A 20,677-nucleotide genomic window follows, 5' to 3' on the forward strand; every position below is an offset into this window, starting at 1 on the left:
GGTAAAGCCTTGCGATAATGTAACTCTTGTTTCTTCAAGGAGCTAGGCTGCTTCCTGTCAGTTGCAATTGCAGAGTTGCTCATCCTGCTTAGTCGAGTCCGGTTGCGAAATTTCACAAAGCCGATTTCTCACTCAAAAAGTTCAGAAGCAGGAAGAAAAAACCAATCAGATTTGCATACAAGACGAAACATAACACACGAACGCAAGGGGGAAATATTCTGAATGTATGCTGCATCTGCGCGCCTGCTATCTAGAGCCGTGCCCCCAAGCAATGGCAAAAGCGTCGCGCCGTCCAAACATGCCGGGCCCACCTGTCAAGGGCCTCCCTATTCGGTTGCGCAAGCGGTCAGAGCCTCCGCTGACTCATCAGACGACACGTCGGCGTCGCGGGCCGAGAAGAGGTCCATGCAGAGCTCGCCGTAGAAGCGGCCCACCAGCTGCACGAACGCCGGGCACCGCAGCTTCTCCCAGCAGCGCAGCAGCTCCTCCACGTCCGTCAGGTCCATCACCTTCCGCTCCTCCACCAGCATCTCCACCAGGTGCCGCTCGAAGCTCCGGCACGCCGCCTCCACGTCGCCGACCTCCTCACGCGCCGCCACGCCGATGCTGCTCACCTTGGCAATGGCGGCAGCCGGCGCCGCCGTCGTCAGGGCCAGCTGGGGGGCCTCGTCGAGCCGGGCCTGCAGCGCGAGCACCCTCGCGGCGGTCGTCGACGCCGCGCGCGCCCCCACGCTGACGACGCTGCCGTCGGTGGAGGCGCTCGCCGGCGGGCGGGAGTCAGCGGCGGCGTCGGCCTCGGAGCGCATGGACATGAGCGGCCAGAAGACCGCGCGGACGGAGCTGAAGCTGCCGGCGCGGCGGCGCCTGCGGATGCCGCCCACCTTCATCTTGCCGAACGCGCGGCGGAGCTGCTGCCGGCTCTTGAAGAGCCCCGGCAGGCAGTGCCCCTTGCATGGCTTGCACTCCACGCAGCACAGCGGCATTGCGCGGCCGGTCGAGAATGGCGATCGATGATCGAGTGCGGTGATGATTTCAGCTGGTGGATGTGCGCGATCCGGTGAAGGGATTGTTGCATGCAATAATGTTGGTTTGGTTGCTGTTGGTATGGATTATTAGATGCGAATGCGATCGATGATGATTCAAAGGCCGGACGGAGCTGTAACTGACGACGGTTGTTGAACGATGATTATATATGATGATGGATCGATGCGGAGCGGAGGTGGTGGGGTTCACGTAGATCGGCAGAGTGGGGGGACACTATGGAATGGAGGGTGGCCAGCGGAGCTTGCTATCTATGATGAGCGAGATGGGCGTTTTTCCATTTCTTTTTCATGCTTATATTAGTGCTTGATTTCTGCCAGGATATGGATATTTTGTGGCAGGAACTAACACAATTGACTAAGACGGCGTCGTAAACAAGGCTAGCTGTCTGTTTCATTGCATCTGTCAAAACTCAAAAATCATAGACTTGGTGTTCTTATTGTCTTTCGTTTCTTCAACGGCCGGGATAATGTCATGTCTATTTGGACCAGAACTTGCGTGTAGCTTTGGGCCGAGGTCAACGTAGGCCTTTCCTTCTGCGCGGCCTGCCAGCATTGGGCCGAACAGGCGGCGACGGCATGCGGTGCGTCCAAGTGGCCGGCTATCAAGGGCAGTGCCATTGAATTGAATGCGTCCAAGTGGCCGTACGTAAGTGGCCAGGGTTTTGCTCATCAGGGCCGATGTTCCGGCAGGTCTGATTCCCTGATTCCACACGCATGATGAGCAGACATCAGAGGATGAATCCGGCGATGCCAACGAACAGAATGATGATGACACTCGAGCAGGGTTCGCAAACTGTTCGTTGTATCGATCGTCCATCCGACGGAGTTAATTAATCACCCAATGCAACCAACCGCCAAGCTAGCTAGCTGCCGTACGTGTTGACGCTTGTGGTCAGGCAGGGATTAACGATCTTGTTTCTTCCAGGTGCCTAGCCTAGGCCGGTGGTTGCCTGCAGGCCTGATCGCCGGTTCATCTCGGCACGGCTGCACGGGCACTGCCAGTATGCCTCCCGTCCGCCGCGCCACTTGTCCACGGGACCGACCGACCCAGACGGACGCCTCGGTCGCTAGCTGAGCTAGCTAGTGTTCCCGCAACCACTGGCAGGAATGATCCCGCGCGTCAGCCTCGCCGTCCGGCGGCAGAGAATCATTAGCGCCATCATGCATGCCTGCTCGGGCAGAACTACTGCTCTGCTCCACAAAACTCATCAAAGGACTGTTGCATCCAGTGCGTGAAGGATTGTACAGCAGCTGCTAGTTCTCCATGGGAGCTCGCCCCCGGCCTGCAGTAAAAACTGAAAACGGTCGTGTCACCTGAAGCTGAATGTCCATCGGATCTCTACTGGATCCTCTCTTCACTAGATTGCTCCTAATCTAATCTTCCCTGCAAGCGGCAACTACAACTGTACAACCGACTGTTGCAGTACAAGTTCTAGCTATCTAGGATACAATTTATAGACAAGTGCGGTGCGGTCGCTTTTATATACCCGGTTGCCTACTACTATAGCAGTGAATCAGCAACTCAACAGCTATTTTGATGTTGCTAGACACACACGGACACAGCTCCTGCTCGTGCAGGATGTATACAGGTTAGCGCAGTGGACCAGGCTTTAGACTTGTCCCCTCCCCTGCATTAGCATGCCACCGTACCCAAAAGCTGCCTGCCTCAGCAAGTGGCTTGGTTGGTTGGTTTGCGCGCACACCAAACAAACAAACCGAGCAAATGCATGCATCCTCTGTCTAATTCATTCCTCGTGAGCAAAGTGATTCCGTGAATTAGCTGCAGAGGTGGCCGGAGGATCGAGCTCAGCACGGAGACAACGAGTGAGTGGCAAAAAGCTGCTCTGAATCGCTGTGCTGTCTGCATCCTCCGCGCCCAGTCCTCACCTTTGGATCGGGACCCTCTCCGGCTCTCCCTCCGGGGTCTTCCGTCCCCGGACCTTTCTGTGGTCCACTCCCTTCCCTTTGCAGAACCCAGATTACACAGACCGTCCGAATTTCAAAACGATTTGACTTTGTGCCTTGCTGCATGTTTGTCTCATGAATCCATGTCGGAGCAGATTATGTTTCGCCGGTAATCCAAGAGCACACACTTGAGTTTCACTGTGCAACACATCTGACCATACCAAGGAAGCAGATGCATCTTAGCACACTCTGATTTTTGAGCATACCAAGGAAACATTCTGATAAGCTAGCTGCTGCTCGCGCTTTCCCACCGCACCTTTCTCCGGCTCCCACCCGCGGCAAACTTTTCCGCCATAAAAAGTGCCTCTGCGCCCGGCACGGCAGCTCACTCCCCTGCTGCACTGCCCGGCCAGCCAGCCAGTGCAACGCGAGCAGAGGGGATGAGCGCCTGGTTCTACAAGCTGCGGCGCAAGAGGGGCGGGGCGATCGCGGGTGGCGACCCCGACGACGGCGCCGACAAGCCGGTGGCGCCGGCGCCGAGCCCCTGCTCCCCGAACAGGGCGTCCTACTACGTCCCGAGCCGGGACCGCGCCCTCCCGCAGCGCCCGCGCCCCGCCAGGGAGGACAACCCCAAGCTCCAGGACACCCAATTCCCGCGCAGCCCGCACCCGAGCGACATCGTCTTCGACGTCGTCGCACGCCGCGACGACCGCTTCAAGGCCATGCCGGAGCTCAAGCTGCGGCCCATCCTCACCAAGCCGGCTGCCAGGGCCGACGCCGGCGCGGCCTCGGACAGCAGCAGCGCGGCCGCGTCGCCCACGGCCAGGGTGCGCCCACGGTTCCACGCGAGGCCGCCGCAGAGCCGCAGGCGGAAGGCAGAGGAGGAGGACGAGGCCTGCAGGCAAAAGAGTCGGCGGCGTCGGCGGCGGCGCGCTTCCAGGCTTCGGTCGTGGATGTACGAGAGCCTGGTGGTGGTGAAGGATTCGGCCGACCCCGAGGAGGACTTCCTGGAGAGCATGGCGGAGATGATCGCGGCGAACGGCGTGCGGTCGCCGCGGGGACTGGAGGAGCTGCTCGCGTGCTATCTCGCGCTCAACGCCCCCGACCACCACCGCGCCATCGTCGCCGCGTTCCGGCGCGCGTGGGTGCACCTGCACCGCGTGCCGCCGACGCCGCGCTGCATGCACGAATCACGATTGGATTAGCTAGCTAGTTTACTTCACCGATCGCTGCGTGCAAACGCAAAGATCGCCGCGTGCGTTCCTGCTGTGCATGGTGTGGATGATCCGGGGCGCGCGTGCTCGCTCGCGCGTTCATGTGAAAAATTGTGGTGTGCTAGGGTGGAGCAGTTATGATCAGGGTTCAGATCAGAAGACCGGCTGATTTGTTTTTCCTGCGTGGAAACGTCACTCTTATTTGGTGTTGATGTTGCTGCTGAAAAGCTGAAGGGTCGCTTTTCAAAAAAAAAAAAGAAGCTGAAGGGTCGATCGATCGTGTGCAGGCTTTACAGAACAACTTGCGTCAGAAAAAATGGATTAGTTCATCTTTTCCTTTTACCTTTTTTTTCCCCATGGACCGATGCTATAGACAGTAGCTAATGAGACGAGGCTTTGCGTCGCTGATGACGACGGTGCAAATCTCTCCTTTTTTGGACAGTTACTTTGGAAGTACCAGACACACGTCGCGTCCCGATTCGCACGTGTGATTTCCGACTTGAGTTTAATAGTAGGTTTTCTTTCTTTCTTTTTTGTGCCCTTGCTTAAAAGTTAAAAAGGAATTTTCTGTGTCCAAAGGAGACTAGTCTATTCAACGCGAAGATAAAAATAGACTAATAGAGTGAAGTCTATTTGCCACTCCCACTCTGAGTTCCAGAAAGCGTGGTTTTTTTTTTCTAAGGATAGACGGCTTCTAGCGAGGTTGTTCTTGTGCACCTCCAATCCGGCGAGAAGGGATTTTAGGGTTCACGGTTAGGGAATCCGCAATCCGCTGCTGGCAGTCCAACAGGACAGGTCGCTCGCTCTCAGCTGAGCCCCAGGCCTGGCCAGGCTGAGGCTCCCATGCCTCCTCAGGTGAAATGGACGTGTCTGTATGTCTTCAGTTATCCACTGGTCGGCCTGCTCCTCGACTCGAGAGGGGCCTGACCTGCCGCTTCTCCAGCATAGCGTAGCACACTGTTCAGCTTCACCACTGTACGTCACCCGTGCCACACTGACTCCACAGCAACGCCACAAGCGCTAGCTGTGTCCTCTTGAGCTTGGTGGTGGGAATGGGATGGTGGCCAGATGCAGCTGGAGGAACAGACGCCCGGAAAACCTTCGTGTCACGTAGCAAGATCAAGATTGAGCCGTCTGTTTCTCTTCTCCCGGGCGTAGCATAGCACAGCCGCGGGCAGAGGCGAGGCAGGCGTAGGTGCGTGGACGCACCCGTGGGGGCATCTCGCGCCTGCTCTTCTCTGCGCCGGCCGCGCGCAGAAAGGAGGAGAAAAGATGGGCGATCCTGGCCTGCAGCTGCGACGCCATTGGGCCCGTCCCTTTCTCGCGGATAGTGGCAGCAATGAGCAGGGCTAACCTTTAGCTTTAGGGAGATGCAGATGCGCCTATGGTTATCGGAAAGCTTGCGAGCATTGCAGTGGGTGGGACTGCAGAAGAAAATGCAGCCAACTAGTGCAGTGCAGTGCAGTTTGCAGTGGGTGGGACTGCAGCAGAGGAACAACAAGCCACCCAAGCTAACACAAAGGTTTCTAGGAGTACTTTCTAACGAAGGAAGATATTACTATACAAAAGTTTGGGGCAGTCGCAGGCAGTCTCTGTTGCGATGTGCATGTCTTTCGTCAGAGCTGGTAAGTTGATCAGTGGAAGTTTTAGCATGTCAGGCTCTGAAACTGCCTGCAGCGGTACTCAGTCTGATAGGGATGGACACGCAGAGGGGGTATACGCGTGGCTGGCGAGAAGAGGACAGGCGCAACGTACAAAGATTTCGCCATCTCGTCATCTCGCCCAGCAGGGGCCGTCAGGTTCGGCAGCGCTGCAACCCTTACCCTGCGCAGCGCTCGTGATGATGATGACGACGACGACGACGGACTTGACTGATGGTGAAGGTGAAGTCGCCGATGGGGGGCAGATCGAGACGGGGGCCGAGGTGGATTGCCCTACCTTCAACGAATGACGAGATCAGAAGGAAGGTCTCGCTGTATCGACGGGGCAATTCCAGGGCATGTTCGTGTTTGTCAGGTGGAGCAGTGGTTGTTGATCATGGTTCCACCAGAGAGAGGAGAGGTAGGCAGAGGCTTGATAATTTGGGCCCACGCATAGTGTTTCAAGTCGGTAGAGCAGGCCGAATTCGGCCTTCTATCATGTTAATTCTGGGCCACTCTCGTGTCGTGTCAATTCCTGATGATTTTAAATGTTATACACGCGATTGCTCCGTCGTCCGATGGCCATGATGATTTGCATGATGAATTTCCGGTGCCAAAAGGATACGGTGGCGTACACGCTGATCGATGGTCAGGCGTACACGCGTCTCACTCGCTGCACGTCCGTCCATCAGCGGAACAAGTAACCGGCCGGTAGTAGGTGGTTAAGCTAGTGCTAGTAGCTATTATGATGATATCTAGTAGCCGACCAAAACAGCGACGCCCAACAGCTAATATCATTTAAAGTTTCTGCAAAGAACTAGTAGAACAGGAGATGTTCATACATGGTCAGCAGTTGACGGGACATGGGAAACTTTCTATACTCGTTCCGAGGATGAAGAAGATGGAGCTAGAGCTGAAGCCGTACCAATCAGATAATGCAGGTCCCTGCTGCCACCTGTCTCATCCCGTACCAATCGGATAAAATAAAAAGTTCTAGAAAAGCACAGCACAATAACAAAATAACCATCTACTCTGAAGACGAACAGCCGCCGACGGGTGGGCCCATAGTTTCGCTATCCTTTTGCGTAGCTCCCACAAAACTCTCGCGGCCCGTCGTCCCCCCAGATCAACCAGCAAGTCTGGAAGCCAGCAGGGTGCGGGAGAAGCACCGCGAAGCCGAGATGGAGGCGGCGGCTCGCCTCCCCCTCCCCATCGTCTCCGCCCTCCTCCTCCTGCTAATCCTCTCGCCGGCGGCGACGGCGGCAGCGAGGGTGGCGCCGCCGCGCATGCAGCCGCTCGCCACGGCCGCGCTGCGCCGCCTCTACGACAACTCCAACTACGGCAAGCTGCAGCTCAACAACGGCCTCGCGCTCACACCGCAGATGGGGTAATCGCTCTGCTCTTCGCCCCCTTCCGCTGCTGCTCCCCGTACCCCGACTGCAGTTGCTGCTCTGCCTCGCGCTTCTGCTAGCGTCTTCGCCCTCCCCCTCTTCCGCGGGGTGATTAATCCGTTTCTCCCTGGCGAGTGCAGGTGGAACAGCTGGAATTTCTTCGCCTGCAACATCAACGAGACGGTCATCCGAGAGACAGGTTCCACCGCGGGCTACATCTCCTCATTTCTCGTTGTTAAATCCGCGATCCCGCTACTCTAGCTTGCAAAATTTTAGCCCAATTCGTAGTGTTTCCTTATTTGGTGCGCCGCCCACTGCTCAAAGCAGATTCAGGTAGGTGGAGGATTGATTACTGTTGGATAGACGCGTGGGATTAGTAAGGTTTACTGTTCAAGTGGCATGTTTGCAAGCAGCACCTAGTGTTTGCGTGTAATAGGGGCAAATGCCTTGTCCAAAGTGGAGTTTGCTCAGACGTGTAACTAAGTGATTATCCCCCTGTTATTGAACAGCTGATGCGCTGGTGTCGACGGGACTGGCTGAGTTGGGCTACAGCTATGTAAATATTGGTATACCACTTGGCTCAATTCAGCAGATTGTTGCCTCTAGGGACTTCTTTTTTTCAGAAAAAGTAATCTTACTCTTGTTGCTCCCTTCCTCAGATGATTGCTGGTCCTATGTGAAAAGAGGAAAGAAGGTAACGATCATTATTGCTGCTTTCAATCCATGGTTTTCTAAATTCTCTGTCAATTTGCATTTGGATACATGTGCAATAGGTACTTAGTGTGTAATGGTTGCAGATTTGGCTACATTATTTCTGCTGTGGAAAATTTGGGATGGGTCAATGCTCAAGCTCACTTATTTCATCAACAGTTTACCCCTACAGCCTCTAATAGGTCTTTCTTGTAACTGTAACTCGTAGGATCAATTGCTACCTGATCCAAAGACTTTCCCTTCAGGCATCAAAGCTCTTGCAGATTATGTGCACGGAAAAGGTTTAAAACTTGGTATATACTCAGATGCTGGGTAAGCGATCGTCTCAATTACAGATGTGCAAATTCCTGATTCTGTTTGCTTGTTAATTTAGCACCAACAACAATGATTCAAGTGATGGGAAAACATGACAATCCAAATCTTTCAGGAAATTTACTTGTCAAGTTCGACCTGGGTCGCTCTATCATGAAAATGATGATGCCGCACTCTTTGCTTCATGGGTATGACCAACAAACACTGACTAAACTACTGATGTATAAATAGTCACTGCACAATATCGATTTGAAGTGCTAATATCAACCTACCTATTTGTGCCTTGAGGATTCGAACTATGCTAAACTATATTTAAACTTGAAGCTATTGTACTAATATATGTACGGAAATTATTTTTGTTCAGGGTGTTGACTACCTGAAATATGACAACTGCTTCAATCTGGGAATAAAGCCTCAGAAAAGGTTAGAAGGCCAACATGTCTTCACTTAGTGTTGACCACAGTTTAGAACACATATGACCTTACCATGCTGTGCTAAAGTTTGTTTCATGGTGTCATATTCATAGATATCCTCCTATGCGAGATGCTCTTAATTCAACTGGGCGCCAAATATTCTACTCTTTGTGTGAGTGGTAGGCCTCATTCCTTTCGGTGGAAACTACAGTTACATGTCATGCTCAATTTCTAAGCTTGTTGAATTCAGATGTGTGTAATGTTCTATCGTGCTGTTCTATCTTAGGGGCCAGGATGATCCAGCCTTGTGGGCTGGCAAAGTTGGAAATAGTTGGCGTACAACAGATGACATAACGGATACATGGAAAAGGTGACTCATGCTCTTTCCAGGAAAGAGAGAGAAAACATTAGCTATGTTGATGTGATCTCAAACTGACTGATTTATGTATCTGGTGAAAACAAGCATGACAGATATTGCTGATAAGAATAACAAGTGGGCATCATATGCTGGACCTGGTGGTTGGAATGGTAACTATGTTAATGAGGAGTACAAGCTGACCACAATTTTCCGTGCTTCAAACTATTTTAAAAGTGGGGGTCATATATTGTTGTTGAATCTCTGTTTTTCTCAGACCCAGATATGCTGGAGGTAGGGAATGGTGGCATGACCTTTGCTGAGTATCGCTCACATTTTAGCATCTGGGCTCTCATGAAGGTAAGCGATCATGAAGATTGGACCAATATTGTCGGTCACATTCAATTACTGCTTCAGTCATTAATGGGGTACTTGGGTAGAGGGGGTAAACTGAACAGTCTTGTAAAACTAAAAACTGTAATTTTTATTGCTCAAAATCTGAGTCTTTATATATCTGAGTGATGACTGATGCCTTGTGCAACCGCTCTCCTGAATCACTGTACATTTAAGGTAAACTTGCTTATTGCACCATGTTTTTAGTGATCAGGCCACAATATTAATAATATATCCGGATATTTTCTTCTGCTTGTGATATTAGTCATTTAACAAATGATTACAAATATAAAATAAATGCTATATGAGTATTTTAAAAAACTAGACCAGAGGGAGAAAAGCCTCTCCCCTGTGAATTTTCCCCCCGGCTGGCAGCACCTACTTAGGGCCAGCAGCGTCTGGGTGTATTTGATGGAGTGTGAGCCAATGAATAACTTCTTTTTGTGCAAGACCTGGGTTAGAATCCCGGCTGGTTGGCCCCACTACTGGATATCCAACCACCGCACCATCTGTGCATTTGCTAGTAAATGCTATAAAAGTTTATTGGTGTCAATTCTCCACTTCCTGATATTTCCTTCCAATTTGGAAAAGGCAATCTTCTAATGTGTTAGTTGCTAAGCTCCTTGTATTGTTATGCTTCAGGCCCCTCTATTAATTGGCTGTGATGTCAGAAATATGACTTCAGAAACGATGAAAATATTGAGCAACAAAGAAGTAATTCAAGTAAACCAAGGTATTATTCTGATCCTTTTTCAGAGAGAACATGTTATCCTGGATTGGCGTCTTATGCTATTAAGTAATTGATTACATTATTTTTTTTTGCATAAAATTTAACGACATATCGTATCTGGCACTACAGCAGAACAATTTGAGTTGATAATGTTCATTTAATTATGTAAACTGTTAAGTTTTTTTTTTGCATGTGTTCTATTTTCTGTAGATCCTCTTGGAGTTCAAGGAAGAAAAATTTTAGGAGAAGGACAATATGGATGCCACGAGGTAATTTGACTGTCTATTTCCAGCTTATAAGAGTCTATGTTTTAGCTATAGGGTCTGTCCTACGTTAGCACAATTTTGAATTTCAGTGCATCAGTATGTCAGACTCGAGTGTACCTCGTGGTTTGCAGGTGTGGGCTGGCCCCCTGTCTGGAAATCGGCTTGCTGTTGCTTTGTGGAACCGATGTTCGGAGACTGCTAATATTACAATGAAATTGCCAGCGGTAGGCCTTGATGGGTCAGCTGCCTATTCTGTTAGAGATCTGTGGAAGGTAAGGCAAATAGTTTCAATTGTTATTAGGTGACAAATTCAGTTCACCTCTTTACCTTGAAGCACACCGGGTCAAAGGAAATCAGTGTTCTCATCGGAATTTCCTTTTTCCCCCAGCATGAGACTCTATCAGAAAACATTGTTGGAACTTTTGGCGCTCAAGTTGACGTGCATGACACCAAGATGTACATTTTTTCTCCTGCCATCAGTGTCGCTTCAATTTGATTGGAACGGGTGAAGTCTGGATGGCAACATGTTTTATCCCAGTATATAATGGCAATAAAATCCATCTGTTTTCCCGTAATCTGTTCCACTCGTGCGGAAGTTTGATTCGTGCAGAAATGTTGCGATATTGTTTGCCTTATCTCTGGGGGAGTTCATACAAGTGGACCTTGCAAAGTTCACGCTCGAGTTAAGTTGATTGTTGTGGAGCCTTGCTGCCGATGCCATGCCGTTGCCGTTGGACGATGGTAGGCACTTGTCACAAGCTGTTGTGATCACATAATGTGTAATTATTTTGATTTAAAAATAGATGTACCATGCCTTCGCACTGCAACTGGTTGGGGGATGCAGTATTCAGGCTCCAATCAGCCAAAGACGCAACCGTGAGATAATTTCAATTAAAATGATCAGACGAGATGTGCTTGGCGTTGACATGGATACAGCTGCTGTGCACGATGACCTTGATCTTGCTGTCGAAGAAGCTGATGATTGCTTTTGTTTTTCCTCTGCTTGGTTTTGTTTGTGAATGAATGAAGTCCCCATTTTTCAGTGTTCACATGCCACATTCCTGAAGACTACTTGTAGCTATATCGATGCAATGTCTTTGTATTCTCTGACGCAGTTTCGATTGCTTCTGAGCATCCAAACTCCATTCGACATTGCTTTGAGTTTGAGATTTTCAGGTAGCACTGTAGGCTGTCTCTGAGCCATGGTGGTCGATGTCCAATGGAGACGTCCCATTCCATGTAGCACTGCGCCGTCGCCTCGACCGGCACCGGGTCAACTTGGTTGCGAGGTGCAGGGAGACCATGAAGAGGAACCCGGCTGGCACGCCGGAGCCAGCCTCGATGGCGTGAAGCCGCGGCAGAGCTTGGCCTCGGCGACTATGGCGAAGCTGCGGGAGGCGTGGAACGGCGTCGTTACCCTCCTCCTCCTCTCTCTCTCACCTGACCTGATTCCGTCCGGCGCGTGGCACCGGAAGCCTCAGCTTCCGCGGGCTCGCCGTCGACGGCGGCCGCCGGTCGCCGGCGAGGCAACAGGCCTGCGGACCGAGGTCAATAACGTTTTGCATATTAGCCCCTCGTTCGGATCGCGATTATTAATCGCGACCCGTTTTAGGGTTTTTTGTGAAAAGGCCGAATCCAGTTTTTGCACTTGTCCCCTAAATCGGATCGCGATCCCAATGAGGAGGTTTTATCATAAATTCTATCCTGAATGTTTTCAAAAAAGCCCCTAACTTGCTCCTGCGATCCTAGCGCTCATGGCTCCCCGCCGCTCCGTCCCCGTCCGGCGCCAGCCGCCTCGCCGTCGCGAATAGATATCCCCTCCACCGCACCGCTGGATTTCTCGCCACGGCGCTCCTCCTACGCGTTGCTGCTGCCCCCCGGCCACCGCTAGCCTTGCCTCCACGCATCCCACGATCCTCCACACCGAGTTCACGCCACCAGACGATTCCTCCGTCCCACAGCTCCTCCCCCGGGGACCGGAGGAGCGGCCTGTCTCCGGCCGAGAAGTAGCGTCAGCGCTGGCGGCCGGCGGTGGCGCGGGCTGGCGTCTAGTCCATAGCTCGGCATTGGCCAGAGACGGATGGCGCGGGCTGGCAGCGCGTGTTCCTCTTCTTCCTCATGCCAGCCAGCTCCTTCCTCTGTCAATTCCTGAGCTCGATGATCATGCCAAACGCCATCTTCTCCGCTTGCCATTTATTTCTGAACTTTCTGATTCAGATATTGGCTAGGATTTGGATTCCCTGGCGGTTTGGTGGAAGCTGAGAAATGCTATTTGTTTTCAGGGACAACGCATGAGCCAAGAATGATTCAATGGATACTCTGTTGCCGTAGATGGATTGTGTCAGGCAACTCTGAGTCTGAATGGCGTGTTCATTGCGTCAGTATCGTCAGTCAAGAGCAACCCAGAGCAGGTCGGCTTCTTTGGAAGCGGTTGAGCGACATCAGTTGATGCCGTCCAATGCGCATCTAACACGGTCCACACAAAACATTGGTGATTTAGCGCCTAAATCTCAGTCCCTCCAATTATCAGATGCTAAGCAGTGCCTTATTTGAATCAATCATTTCGCTAATGTAATGAGCAAGCCATCTGTATTTAGGCTTCAAGGAATCAGCTGCTGTCGCTCTGGGGGTTCTATCTGAATTTGCCTCTTCTCTGAACTATTCCCCTTTTGCATCGTTCGTTTGTTCCTCACAGATTGGAAGATGAGTATGCGGGTTTGTCTACCGTAAGAGATGGTGATATGATAAATTCCTGGACCCACCACGTACAGGATGCGGGGAAGCTGCGAGAAGACGTCGGGATCCAAGGGTGGTAGGGGAAGAGCCGAAGAGGTGGGTCGTCTCGCCGCCATCGGAGGATATTCTTGCCACCGCCGGCAGCCGCTGCCTTATAGGGCCGTGCCATGGCTCACGCCACCGGACTACCGGAGAGCTCGGCGCCGCGCAGTGTCCAGGCAGGGTAACGCGAGGAAGAGCTCGAGGAAGGCGGAAGAGCCTCGCTCCTCGCAGGCCGCAGCTACCCACATCGAATCGTGGCCGCGTATGTCCGATCCGACGACCCAGTCCACCCTGCACCCGGACGGCGAACGAGATACCGTCCACCCCGACGCCGTCCCGAGCTCCCACTCACGGCCGGCGAGCTGCCGCCTGTGCAGCTCCCACCCAGGTGCTGGTCCGTCGGATGTGCGCGCGCATCGGCGTGGAGCCGCGCGTACGTCCTGCGTCGTGCTCGCGCAGGAACTCGGCAGTGGGCAAGCAGGCCACCATTTTCCCACCCAAGCTTTGCGCTGCGCTGTCTTTGTCGACGCCTCATTTCGCCTCGCCCCCCGCTGAAGGCTACGCACCCTGCACGGCTCTGCAAGAAGCTCTGGCTCGAGAAGCAGATCGCCGGCCGATTTCAACCACCCGCCGCCCGCGCGGAGGCGAAGTGCACGCCAACACAGCCGGATCAGCCCGCAGCCAAAGGCGGCAATGGCTTCGGCCGTGAACTCCGTCGGCGTGGACGAGCCCGGTGGCCGGCCGGTGCACGACGAGCAAGGGTGCGAATGCGATCGACGTGCCACCTCGGTCGTTTGGTTACTTACGGGCACGGCACGGCTTACGGCAAGCTCCGCTTCTGAACACGCACGGCGACTGCGTACTAGATTGCAGTGCTGCTGCTGCTGCAGATCTCGCAAAAGTACGGCTGATATCCACAAGACTAGAGCCGCCGTCTACAACATCAGCATGCCACGATAAAGCCATGCACAGAAGCAAGAAAACACACAGAACACAAGGTACTGCACCTAAATGCCTTTTCTTCCATTTCTCTATTCTCAAAAGCTAAAAAGGAGAGAAATCCGCGTAGCAACAGTTCCTTTTTTTTAAAAAAAAGCATCTCCCACTTTTCCTATCAATTTATTTTTGGATTTTCTATGCTAAAGGCGACACTATGTTACACTACGCCTTCTAGGTGTTGCATACCTACAAGGAAACAAGAAAAGAAAAGAAAGGGGAAAAAAGAAAAGAGAAACAAGGAATATTATCGTTTTACACGGCACCGTGAAAGCGGAAACTAATTCACGCGATAAACTTTCCATTGGCCATTAGGCAAATATATAGGAGATGGTACAACCGAGGGAGAGATTGCAGGAGAGAGATATCAGGGATTTGATCTAATCCTGGTCATACATGCCTAAATAACAAACTTGCCAAAGGAGGAGGAGGCGACACGCGCGCACCGCGGACGTCCGTGCGCGTGGGACGCGCCCGTCCGTTGCATGACTGCTGCCCCGCTCCCAGGGTATATGTCTAACACACCGCACTGCTTCCACGACGGTCAATAGCATCAACTTGGTGTGCAACCGGACGAAAATCCTGCTGGGCCACCTATCCGACATACTGCTGTAACTCCTCCAGCTTCCCCTCTTCACTTTCTACGGCTACGATTAGCTTGTTGGATCATATCTATGTCTTGTCAGTCTCAGCGGCAGCCAGCTTGGAGCGGGGGGAAATCAGCTTCATCTTTCAGTTGGTACACCTTTTGTGACCTGCACGTTTTCATTCAAAACATTATGAGATTTTCTTACCCCACATCACTTGTACAATAACAAAACTGCAGAAGCATAATAATGTAAGAAAATTATTGTCTATGAGAAATGGCTACCTACCTGCTTTCGGTTTCAACAGTGTCAGTGTTCAGCACCGTTGGCGTTGGGGCAGGGGCTTCATCAGCAGGTCCCTCGGTGGCGGGGACAGGCACTTCTTCAATTCTCTTTCTAGAGGGGAGAGCTGGGAATGCTTCCTCGAAACGAGCCGAGACGAGTCCCAACGAGAAAGGCCCGAACGATCCAAACTCGAGATTCTCTTCGGCTGTGGCGGGTGAGGAGGTCTGACAGCTATTCAATACCGAGGGATTTCCTTGACCATTGTGAGGAAGTACCATCCCTAACGATGATGGTGGCCTTGTCTGTCTGCCATTCTCAATAACATTTCCTACTGCCTGTTTGGTTCCACCGTCTGTTGCTACGTGCTCCTTGAGATCAACTAAATCTCCACTTGGAACTGGGATCTTGCTTGAATAACCATTCTGTTGCGAACTGGTCTGCATCTTGGGCGATTGATTTTGAGCTGTGGCGTGCTCAGTTTGTGAACTTGAATATCCTTGCTCAGCTGAGTAGTACTGACGACCAGGTACCCTCTGTCTTTGCTTTCTTTCTCGCATGATATCTCTTTCAAATGACATGCGATCCTGGTACGAATAGTAATTCTGGAAATGAAAACATGAATGACGATCAAATGAATAACCACTTGAAGGTTTTATGGATAAATGTACTGACACATGCTTCCTGGTTTATACTGAAACGTACTGTGCTTGTAGCCGACCAAAATTTTAACTAGAGATTTGGTAGTGAAGCTAATCAAAACTTAACTTACAAGTCCGGCAATCTCTGCCGGGTTTATGTTTCAAAAAAAAATCAAAACTTAACTGAAACCTTCTATGTATCTGACAAGAATTATTTATCCTTGGAAGGAAAGAAGGGGTGATATAGATCATAGTGGACAGTTGGTGCATAATACATAAAGCAAGAACTGAGTGAATCTACTGAAAGCAAAATATACAGTACAAACAAATAAGATAGCATGCTAAGGGTTCTTACCACTTTGGGAATATATGTGCCAGTTCCCCGCGACTTAGGAGAGACACAAAACCAAGAAGCAGGATAGTTATCTGAATTAGTCGAAGGAGATGAAGACAATGTGGATCCGTTGGAGAACAATGGCAAACTCTTGAGCCAAACCACATCCACTTGGGCCTCGGCATGTGGTTGCTGAGAATCATCTCTTGTGCTATGAAAGCAATAAACTGGAGATAATTCCCTTCTCTCGCTGTCAATAGACGAAGCTAATGATAGGCCATTGCTAGCATTTGACCTTGACTTGAAGGTCATTGTCGGAATCTTGAAAGAATCCTCATCTAGCAACCCAGCTAAACAAGCTTCTTCAACAGCCGGTAGGAGTTCGTCAAACGAGGACTCCAGGTGGTACTGAACTTTGCGAAGGCATCCCAAGTGCAAATCCAGATCGCCTGAGAGATCCAGCATATTTGATAGCAAGAAGGGTGGAAGTGTAGTATTATCTGCATGGAGAGCAGTCCAATCTGACTCATTAACAGGACAAGTACTGGAAAAATCCAAGATATTTGTACAAGTAGAGTTAGTCAATATATGCAATGGATGGTTTGCGTAAATCTGTTGTGGCATATGCAATCTACTGATGAGGTGTAAATCTGGCCCTGTTGCATAATTCTCGAAGCACTCTTTAATGTTGCCATTACCATTCTCGCAAGGAAGGGACAACTGGCTGCTCAAACTCGCAAAATATGATGAATTTGCAGTGAAATCAGATGCATATTCTATGAACCAGATTTTGTTCCAAGGAAGATCCTGCACAAGACATGGCAGACATCTACCTGAATTCTTATGCGCATCTGTCAAACTCAAGTCCTTGTCACTTCTGTTTTCAGCATCATTCATGCAAGAAGTTTTCAACCTCGAGCCATCATCACTAAGCGTATTTTCAGGACCAAGCAAGGATTGGAATGAACTATTGCCAATATCAGGTCTTTCTCCCTTTCCATGTCTCTTCAGTGTGTTTGCAAAAAATTCATAAATTTCATTGCAAATAAACTCTGGAGATAACATGAGAATTTGACCAAGCTTTTGTGCTCCAAATGAGAAAGCACTCCGTATGCGATAAAAGTTTGCTGCAGAAAATTAGCATACGTCAATAACACTAATCATAAAAACCCTCCATTAAAAGGACTTCTTATACGCATACAGAAAAAATGTGATAAACATCCCCTATTCAGTTATATGATACACGACCACGTGCTACATGACTAAACACAAACAATTCTTTTGAGAGAAAATGGAATATACACAACACACACACACACACAACACAACACAACACACACACACACGCACACACAAAAAAAACTGTAAGCAATAGTGAGGCGACACAGTAGACGGTACAGAATAAAACGCTTTATTCTAACCTTTGCTGACACTTCTGCCAAGATTATTGTTGCCCTTGAGTGGATCAATTATGTTCAAAAACTTCTGCCGAAATTGCGTGTCACATCCACCAGACTCATTTGGAACAACAACAAGTCGATCCAGAAAGCCTTGAACGAACTCCTTGTCAAGCAATAATTCGTCTTGTCCTGCTGTAGGCTCAACTGCGAGTCGCATATTTTAATAATTAGACCAAAGATCATGACATGGCGATTCCTTAACAAGATAAAATAATACAAGAGCACAACTCACCAGTTAAGTTTGGCAATAGCGACAAATCAACAGGACCATTTAAGCTAATTCCATACTTGTCCCAGTCAAACTTGCTAAAATATTCTAAAAACCTATAAAAGGCCTATCAAATAAAGCAGGTAAAATGCAAAATATTTAGTTCACATATTGCATAAAGCAGCTTGTAAGAAGTCAAAATGAAGCTCGGGCTTGTAAAATTTACCTCCAGAGGACCATGCAGAGATTTGTGGAACATGTTGAATATGTAAAGAACAAGTGTTTCCAATGCATAAGTCGATATAAGTCCATGATGAGCTCCTAATATGCGGCTTTCATGGTAACACCAAGCCTTGATTAACATAATGCTCCTTTTGAACAAATGGTTTTTTCCAACCTGACGGTCAACCTGAAGCATAACATTAACTAGTTCAATCTCTAGTGTTTTTCAAACTGAAAAAAATTAAATTGCAGCAAACAATATTAGCTTGCATTTGCTTACCAGTTCAAGAAAACAGAATGTGGATACACCGCCAATCTGGTTGAAAGAGACATCCACAACAATATTCTCAATAACACATTTCATGAGCTTGACCTGGTTGAACAACAAAAATCAAAGTTACTGTGGGTTGTAAAAAAATATGCCTCAACTTTATCTCCAATAAAAAAATAATGTGTCTCAACTACTTTGATAATAAGTGGGTTAAACATATAATGCAGAAGTAGGAATATAACCTCAGCGTTGATGAAGTGCAAGCCTGTTAATTTGAACTCGGCGTCACAGTTCTCCTGCTCTGACTCGAGTACAGCACGGACATCATTAATGAATGTACTGTTTAACCATGTGTTCCCCAGTACAGTTATATCAACATCGCCATCGGGGAGATAAGTCCTCAGCGGGACTGATCCAAATGCAAAGACCTGCATTATGATAATACAAAAGTAGCATTATTTCAGAACATGTGCTATGGTCAAAAGAAAGGAGAAAATGTGCTGCACACAAACAGCAAATCAACTAAGAAAAATGCTACATGCACTCCAACCGGACAGTTAGAACATGTCATCCGTATATTAACTATAAACAAGAATTGTATCAAAACTAAACAAAGAAGAATTATACAGTTGAGGAGCCATGCTCCCCTACACACACTCGATGCCAACTAGATGTTGATATGGCACAATGGTGTCGAGACAGTTTCCTATGCCTTATCGGTTCAGGCACACGTGATGAACTGCCCAGGAATGCAGTGAAAAGCGTCACAGCTCACCTAGCCATGCACGTCGATTGTGAACACGAGGAACAAGCTCAGACATGATCACAACTTGGAGTTTTAATTTTTTGGGGGCGGTCAAAGGTTTGACTGCCCCCCTCCCTCCCCCACACCCCACTCTGGAAACACTTGCCCGCTCGCACGACGCCCATGGACGGATCGTGCGGTCGTGCCTTTTATCTGAAGACACGGAGAAGGCTGCTACAGCCCATGCAATAGGGGACCCAGTCCACGACAGCAAGGCAGAAAGGCTTCTAATCGTTCCTAGAAACGTTGTAATCGCCTGCTTAACAAAACCTGTATTTGCGCTATAGCAAACAGGGTAAAAGCAAAAGCAACAGATATGACCCAATTACCCAACTATAAGACGACAGGAAGATCCTTAAAAAACCAGATAAGAAAATACTAGCCACATGATGTTACTTGGTGACACAACTGAGACTGACAACTGAATGATTATATTAGTAAAAAAGTTGACATTATAAAAAGACCATGGTTGGTATGGAATGAGGATTAATAAACAGGTTAGCAGCCCTAATCCCAATCGCACGGACAGACTAGCTCTAATCCTAATCCTAGTGGCCAGATGTCAGGTGGGAAAGCTACAGGAGCACAGCAAGCAACTGTGGAGCAGTACGCTACACGGCGACTGTAACTAGCAGAGGCACGCATGACGTGGCCATGGACGGATGCGCGTCGTGCCTTTTTTTTTCTATAAAGACACGGAGATAACTACGGACTACACACTACAGTGACTACACTCCACGTCAGACAGCAAATCGACCGCTTAAGAATAAGAACACGGGGAAAAAGCAGTACGACATGTCCACGTCAGACAGCAAATCAACCGCCTAAGAATAAGAACACGGGTAAACAACAGTACGACATCTCAAAAAAAAAGTAGTACGAGAAAATTACTTGCGACGTGATGTGACAACTGATAGTCAAGATGGAAACAGTAAAATAAGACCATTCAGGATAAGCATAATAAAAAAGATTACCCCTAATCTAATAAACACATAGTATCATCGTCCACCGCCTAGGCCCCCACAGGTCCCAGGCGAAAGCGACCGGCGCAGAGCAAGCGCACCCGTGCAGTAGGCGGCGATTGCGAATCCGGGTAAGCAGCGGCAGGCATGGCTTCCGGGAATGGAAGAAGAAGCTGCACTGCCGCACGACACGGAACGGGAAACTAAACCCCCTTTCTCCCAAAGCTGAACGGCGACGCGGCCGCGCGAACCCCGAGGCGCGGCAGCCGGGCAGGGGCTAAGCGAAGAACAGGCGCCCCGAGAGGCTAGCGCACGTGCGTGAGGTTCCGTGGGGGAGGGAGGGACGCGCACCTCGCAGCCGACGGAGGAGCCGACGAGGCGCTTGAGGTAGCCGATGACGTCCTGGCGGCGCCGCTCCGCCTCCTGGGTGGGGTGCACGCGCAGCACCACCTCGCCGGCCGCCGCCTCCGCCGCGCGCATCGCGTCCCCCCGGATCATCGACGGCGGCGGCGCCCTCCTCGCCATCACCGCCGCCAGCGTCTCCCTCTCCCCGCCCCCGCCGCCGTTGCCGCTCGAGCCAACGACGCCGGTAGCACCACCGCCACCCCTCCCCCACGGGAACCCCCGCCCGCCATCGGCGCCAGGCACGAACCACCCGCCGTTTCCCCTACCGCCGCCGTAGTACGCCATTGGAACTCGGAGAAGGAGCGGGCGCGGCCGCGGTGGAATCCGGGAGGAATCGAATCCGAAGGAAAGCG

The 20,677-nt window shown here is 50.3% G+C and overlaps 3 protein-coding genes across 4 annotated transcripts; 2 read left to right on the forward strand and 1 right to left on the reverse strand.

The window, feature by feature from the left end:
* Nucleotides 1-2,782: 2,782 nt before the first annotated feature.
* LOC112881716 (transcription repressor OFP5-like) lies at nt 2,783-4,695 on the forward strand. Its single transcript, XM_025946543.1, has one exon. It carries the CDS (start codon nt 3,389-3,391, stop codon nt 4,151-4,153), a length of 765 nt encoding a protein of 254 aa, XP_025802328.1. The 5' UTR covers nt 2,783-3,388; the 3' UTR covers nt 4,154-4,695.
* A 2,210-nt stretch (nt 4,696-6,905) lies between these two features.
* Nucleotides 6,906-11,422, forward strand: LOC112881715 (alpha-galactosidase 3). 2 transcript variants are annotated; one of them, XM_025946542.1, is made up of 15 exons: nt 6,908-7,189; nt 7,334-7,392; nt 7,703-7,759; nt 7,853-7,887; nt 8,113-8,216; nt 8,332-8,404; nt 8,581-8,639; nt 8,743-8,808; nt 8,916-8,999; nt 9,093-9,157; nt 9,262-9,344; nt 10,020-10,110; nt 10,318-10,376; nt 10,505-10,645; nt 10,762-10,941. In XM_025946542.1, exons 1-15 carry the CDS (start codon nt 6,984-6,986, stop codon nt 10,867-10,869), a joined length of 1,290 nt encoding a protein of 429 aa, XP_025802327.1. In that variant the 5' UTR covers nt 6,908-6,983; the 3' UTR covers nt 10,870-10,941. The 2 variants fall into 2 exon arrangements, with proteins under 2 accessions (XP_025802326.1, XP_025802327.1); XM_025946541.1 differs by having other exon boundaries at nt 6,906-7,189; nt 7,703-7,887; nt 10,762-11,422.
* A 3,278-nt stretch (nt 11,423-14,700) lies between these two features.
* On the reverse strand, nt 14,701-20,399 carry LOC112881714. The gene is made up of 10 exons (XM_025946540.1): nt 20,271-20,399; nt 18,395-18,580; nt 18,162-18,254; nt 17,886-18,068; nt 17,684-17,786; nt 17,413-17,595; nt 16,825-17,118; nt 16,013-16,491; nt 15,023-15,621; nt 14,701-14,902 (listed from the first exon to the last, which is right to left on the reverse strand). Exons 1-10 carry the CDS (start codon nt 20,397-20,399, stop codon nt 14,836-14,838), a joined length of 2,316 nt encoding a protein of 771 aa, XP_025802325.1. The 3' UTR covers nt 14,701-14,835.
* Nucleotides 20,400-20,677: the final 278 nt, after the last annotated feature.

The sequence above is a fragment of the Panicum hallii genome, chromosome 2 (genome assembly GCF_002211085.1).
Source record: "Panicum hallii strain FIL2 chromosome 2, PHallii_v3.1, whole genome shotgun sequence".
Lineage (NCBI taxonomy): Eukaryota > Viridiplantae > Streptophyta > Magnoliopsida > Poales > Poaceae > Panicum > Panicum hallii.

Bases quoted from the DNA above. Each gene is read 5' to 3' on its own strand.
- LOC112881715 (XM_025946541.1), top strand. From the start codon at position 6,984: ATGGAGGCGGCGGCTCGCCTCCCCCTCCCCATCGTCTCCGCCCTCCTC. The intron at 8,809-8,915 runs GTAGGCCTCATT...GTTCTATCTTAG, and splicing joins TTCTACTCTTTGTGTGAGTG to GGGCCAGGATGATCCAGCCT. The intron at 9,000-9,092 runs GTGACTCATGCT...GGTGAAAACAAG, and splicing joins ATAACGGATACATGGAAAAG to CATGACAGATATTGCTGATA.
- LOC112881716 (XM_025946543.1), top strand. From the start codon at position 3,389: ATGAGCGCCTGGTTCTACAAGCTGCGGCGCAAGAGGGGCGGGGCGATC.
- LOC112881714 (XM_025946540.1), bottom strand. From the start codon at position 20,399: ATGCGCGCGGCGGAGGCGGCGGCCGGCGAGGTGGTGCTGCGCGTGCAC. The intron at 18,069-18,161 runs GTAAGCAAATGC...GTTATGCTTCAG, and splicing joins CATTCTGTTTTCTTGAACTG to GTTGACCGTCAGGTTGGAAA. The intron at 17,787-17,885 runs GTAAATTTTACA...TTTATTTGATAG, and splicing joins CTCTGCATGGTCCTCTGGAG to GCCTTTTATAGGTTTTTAGA.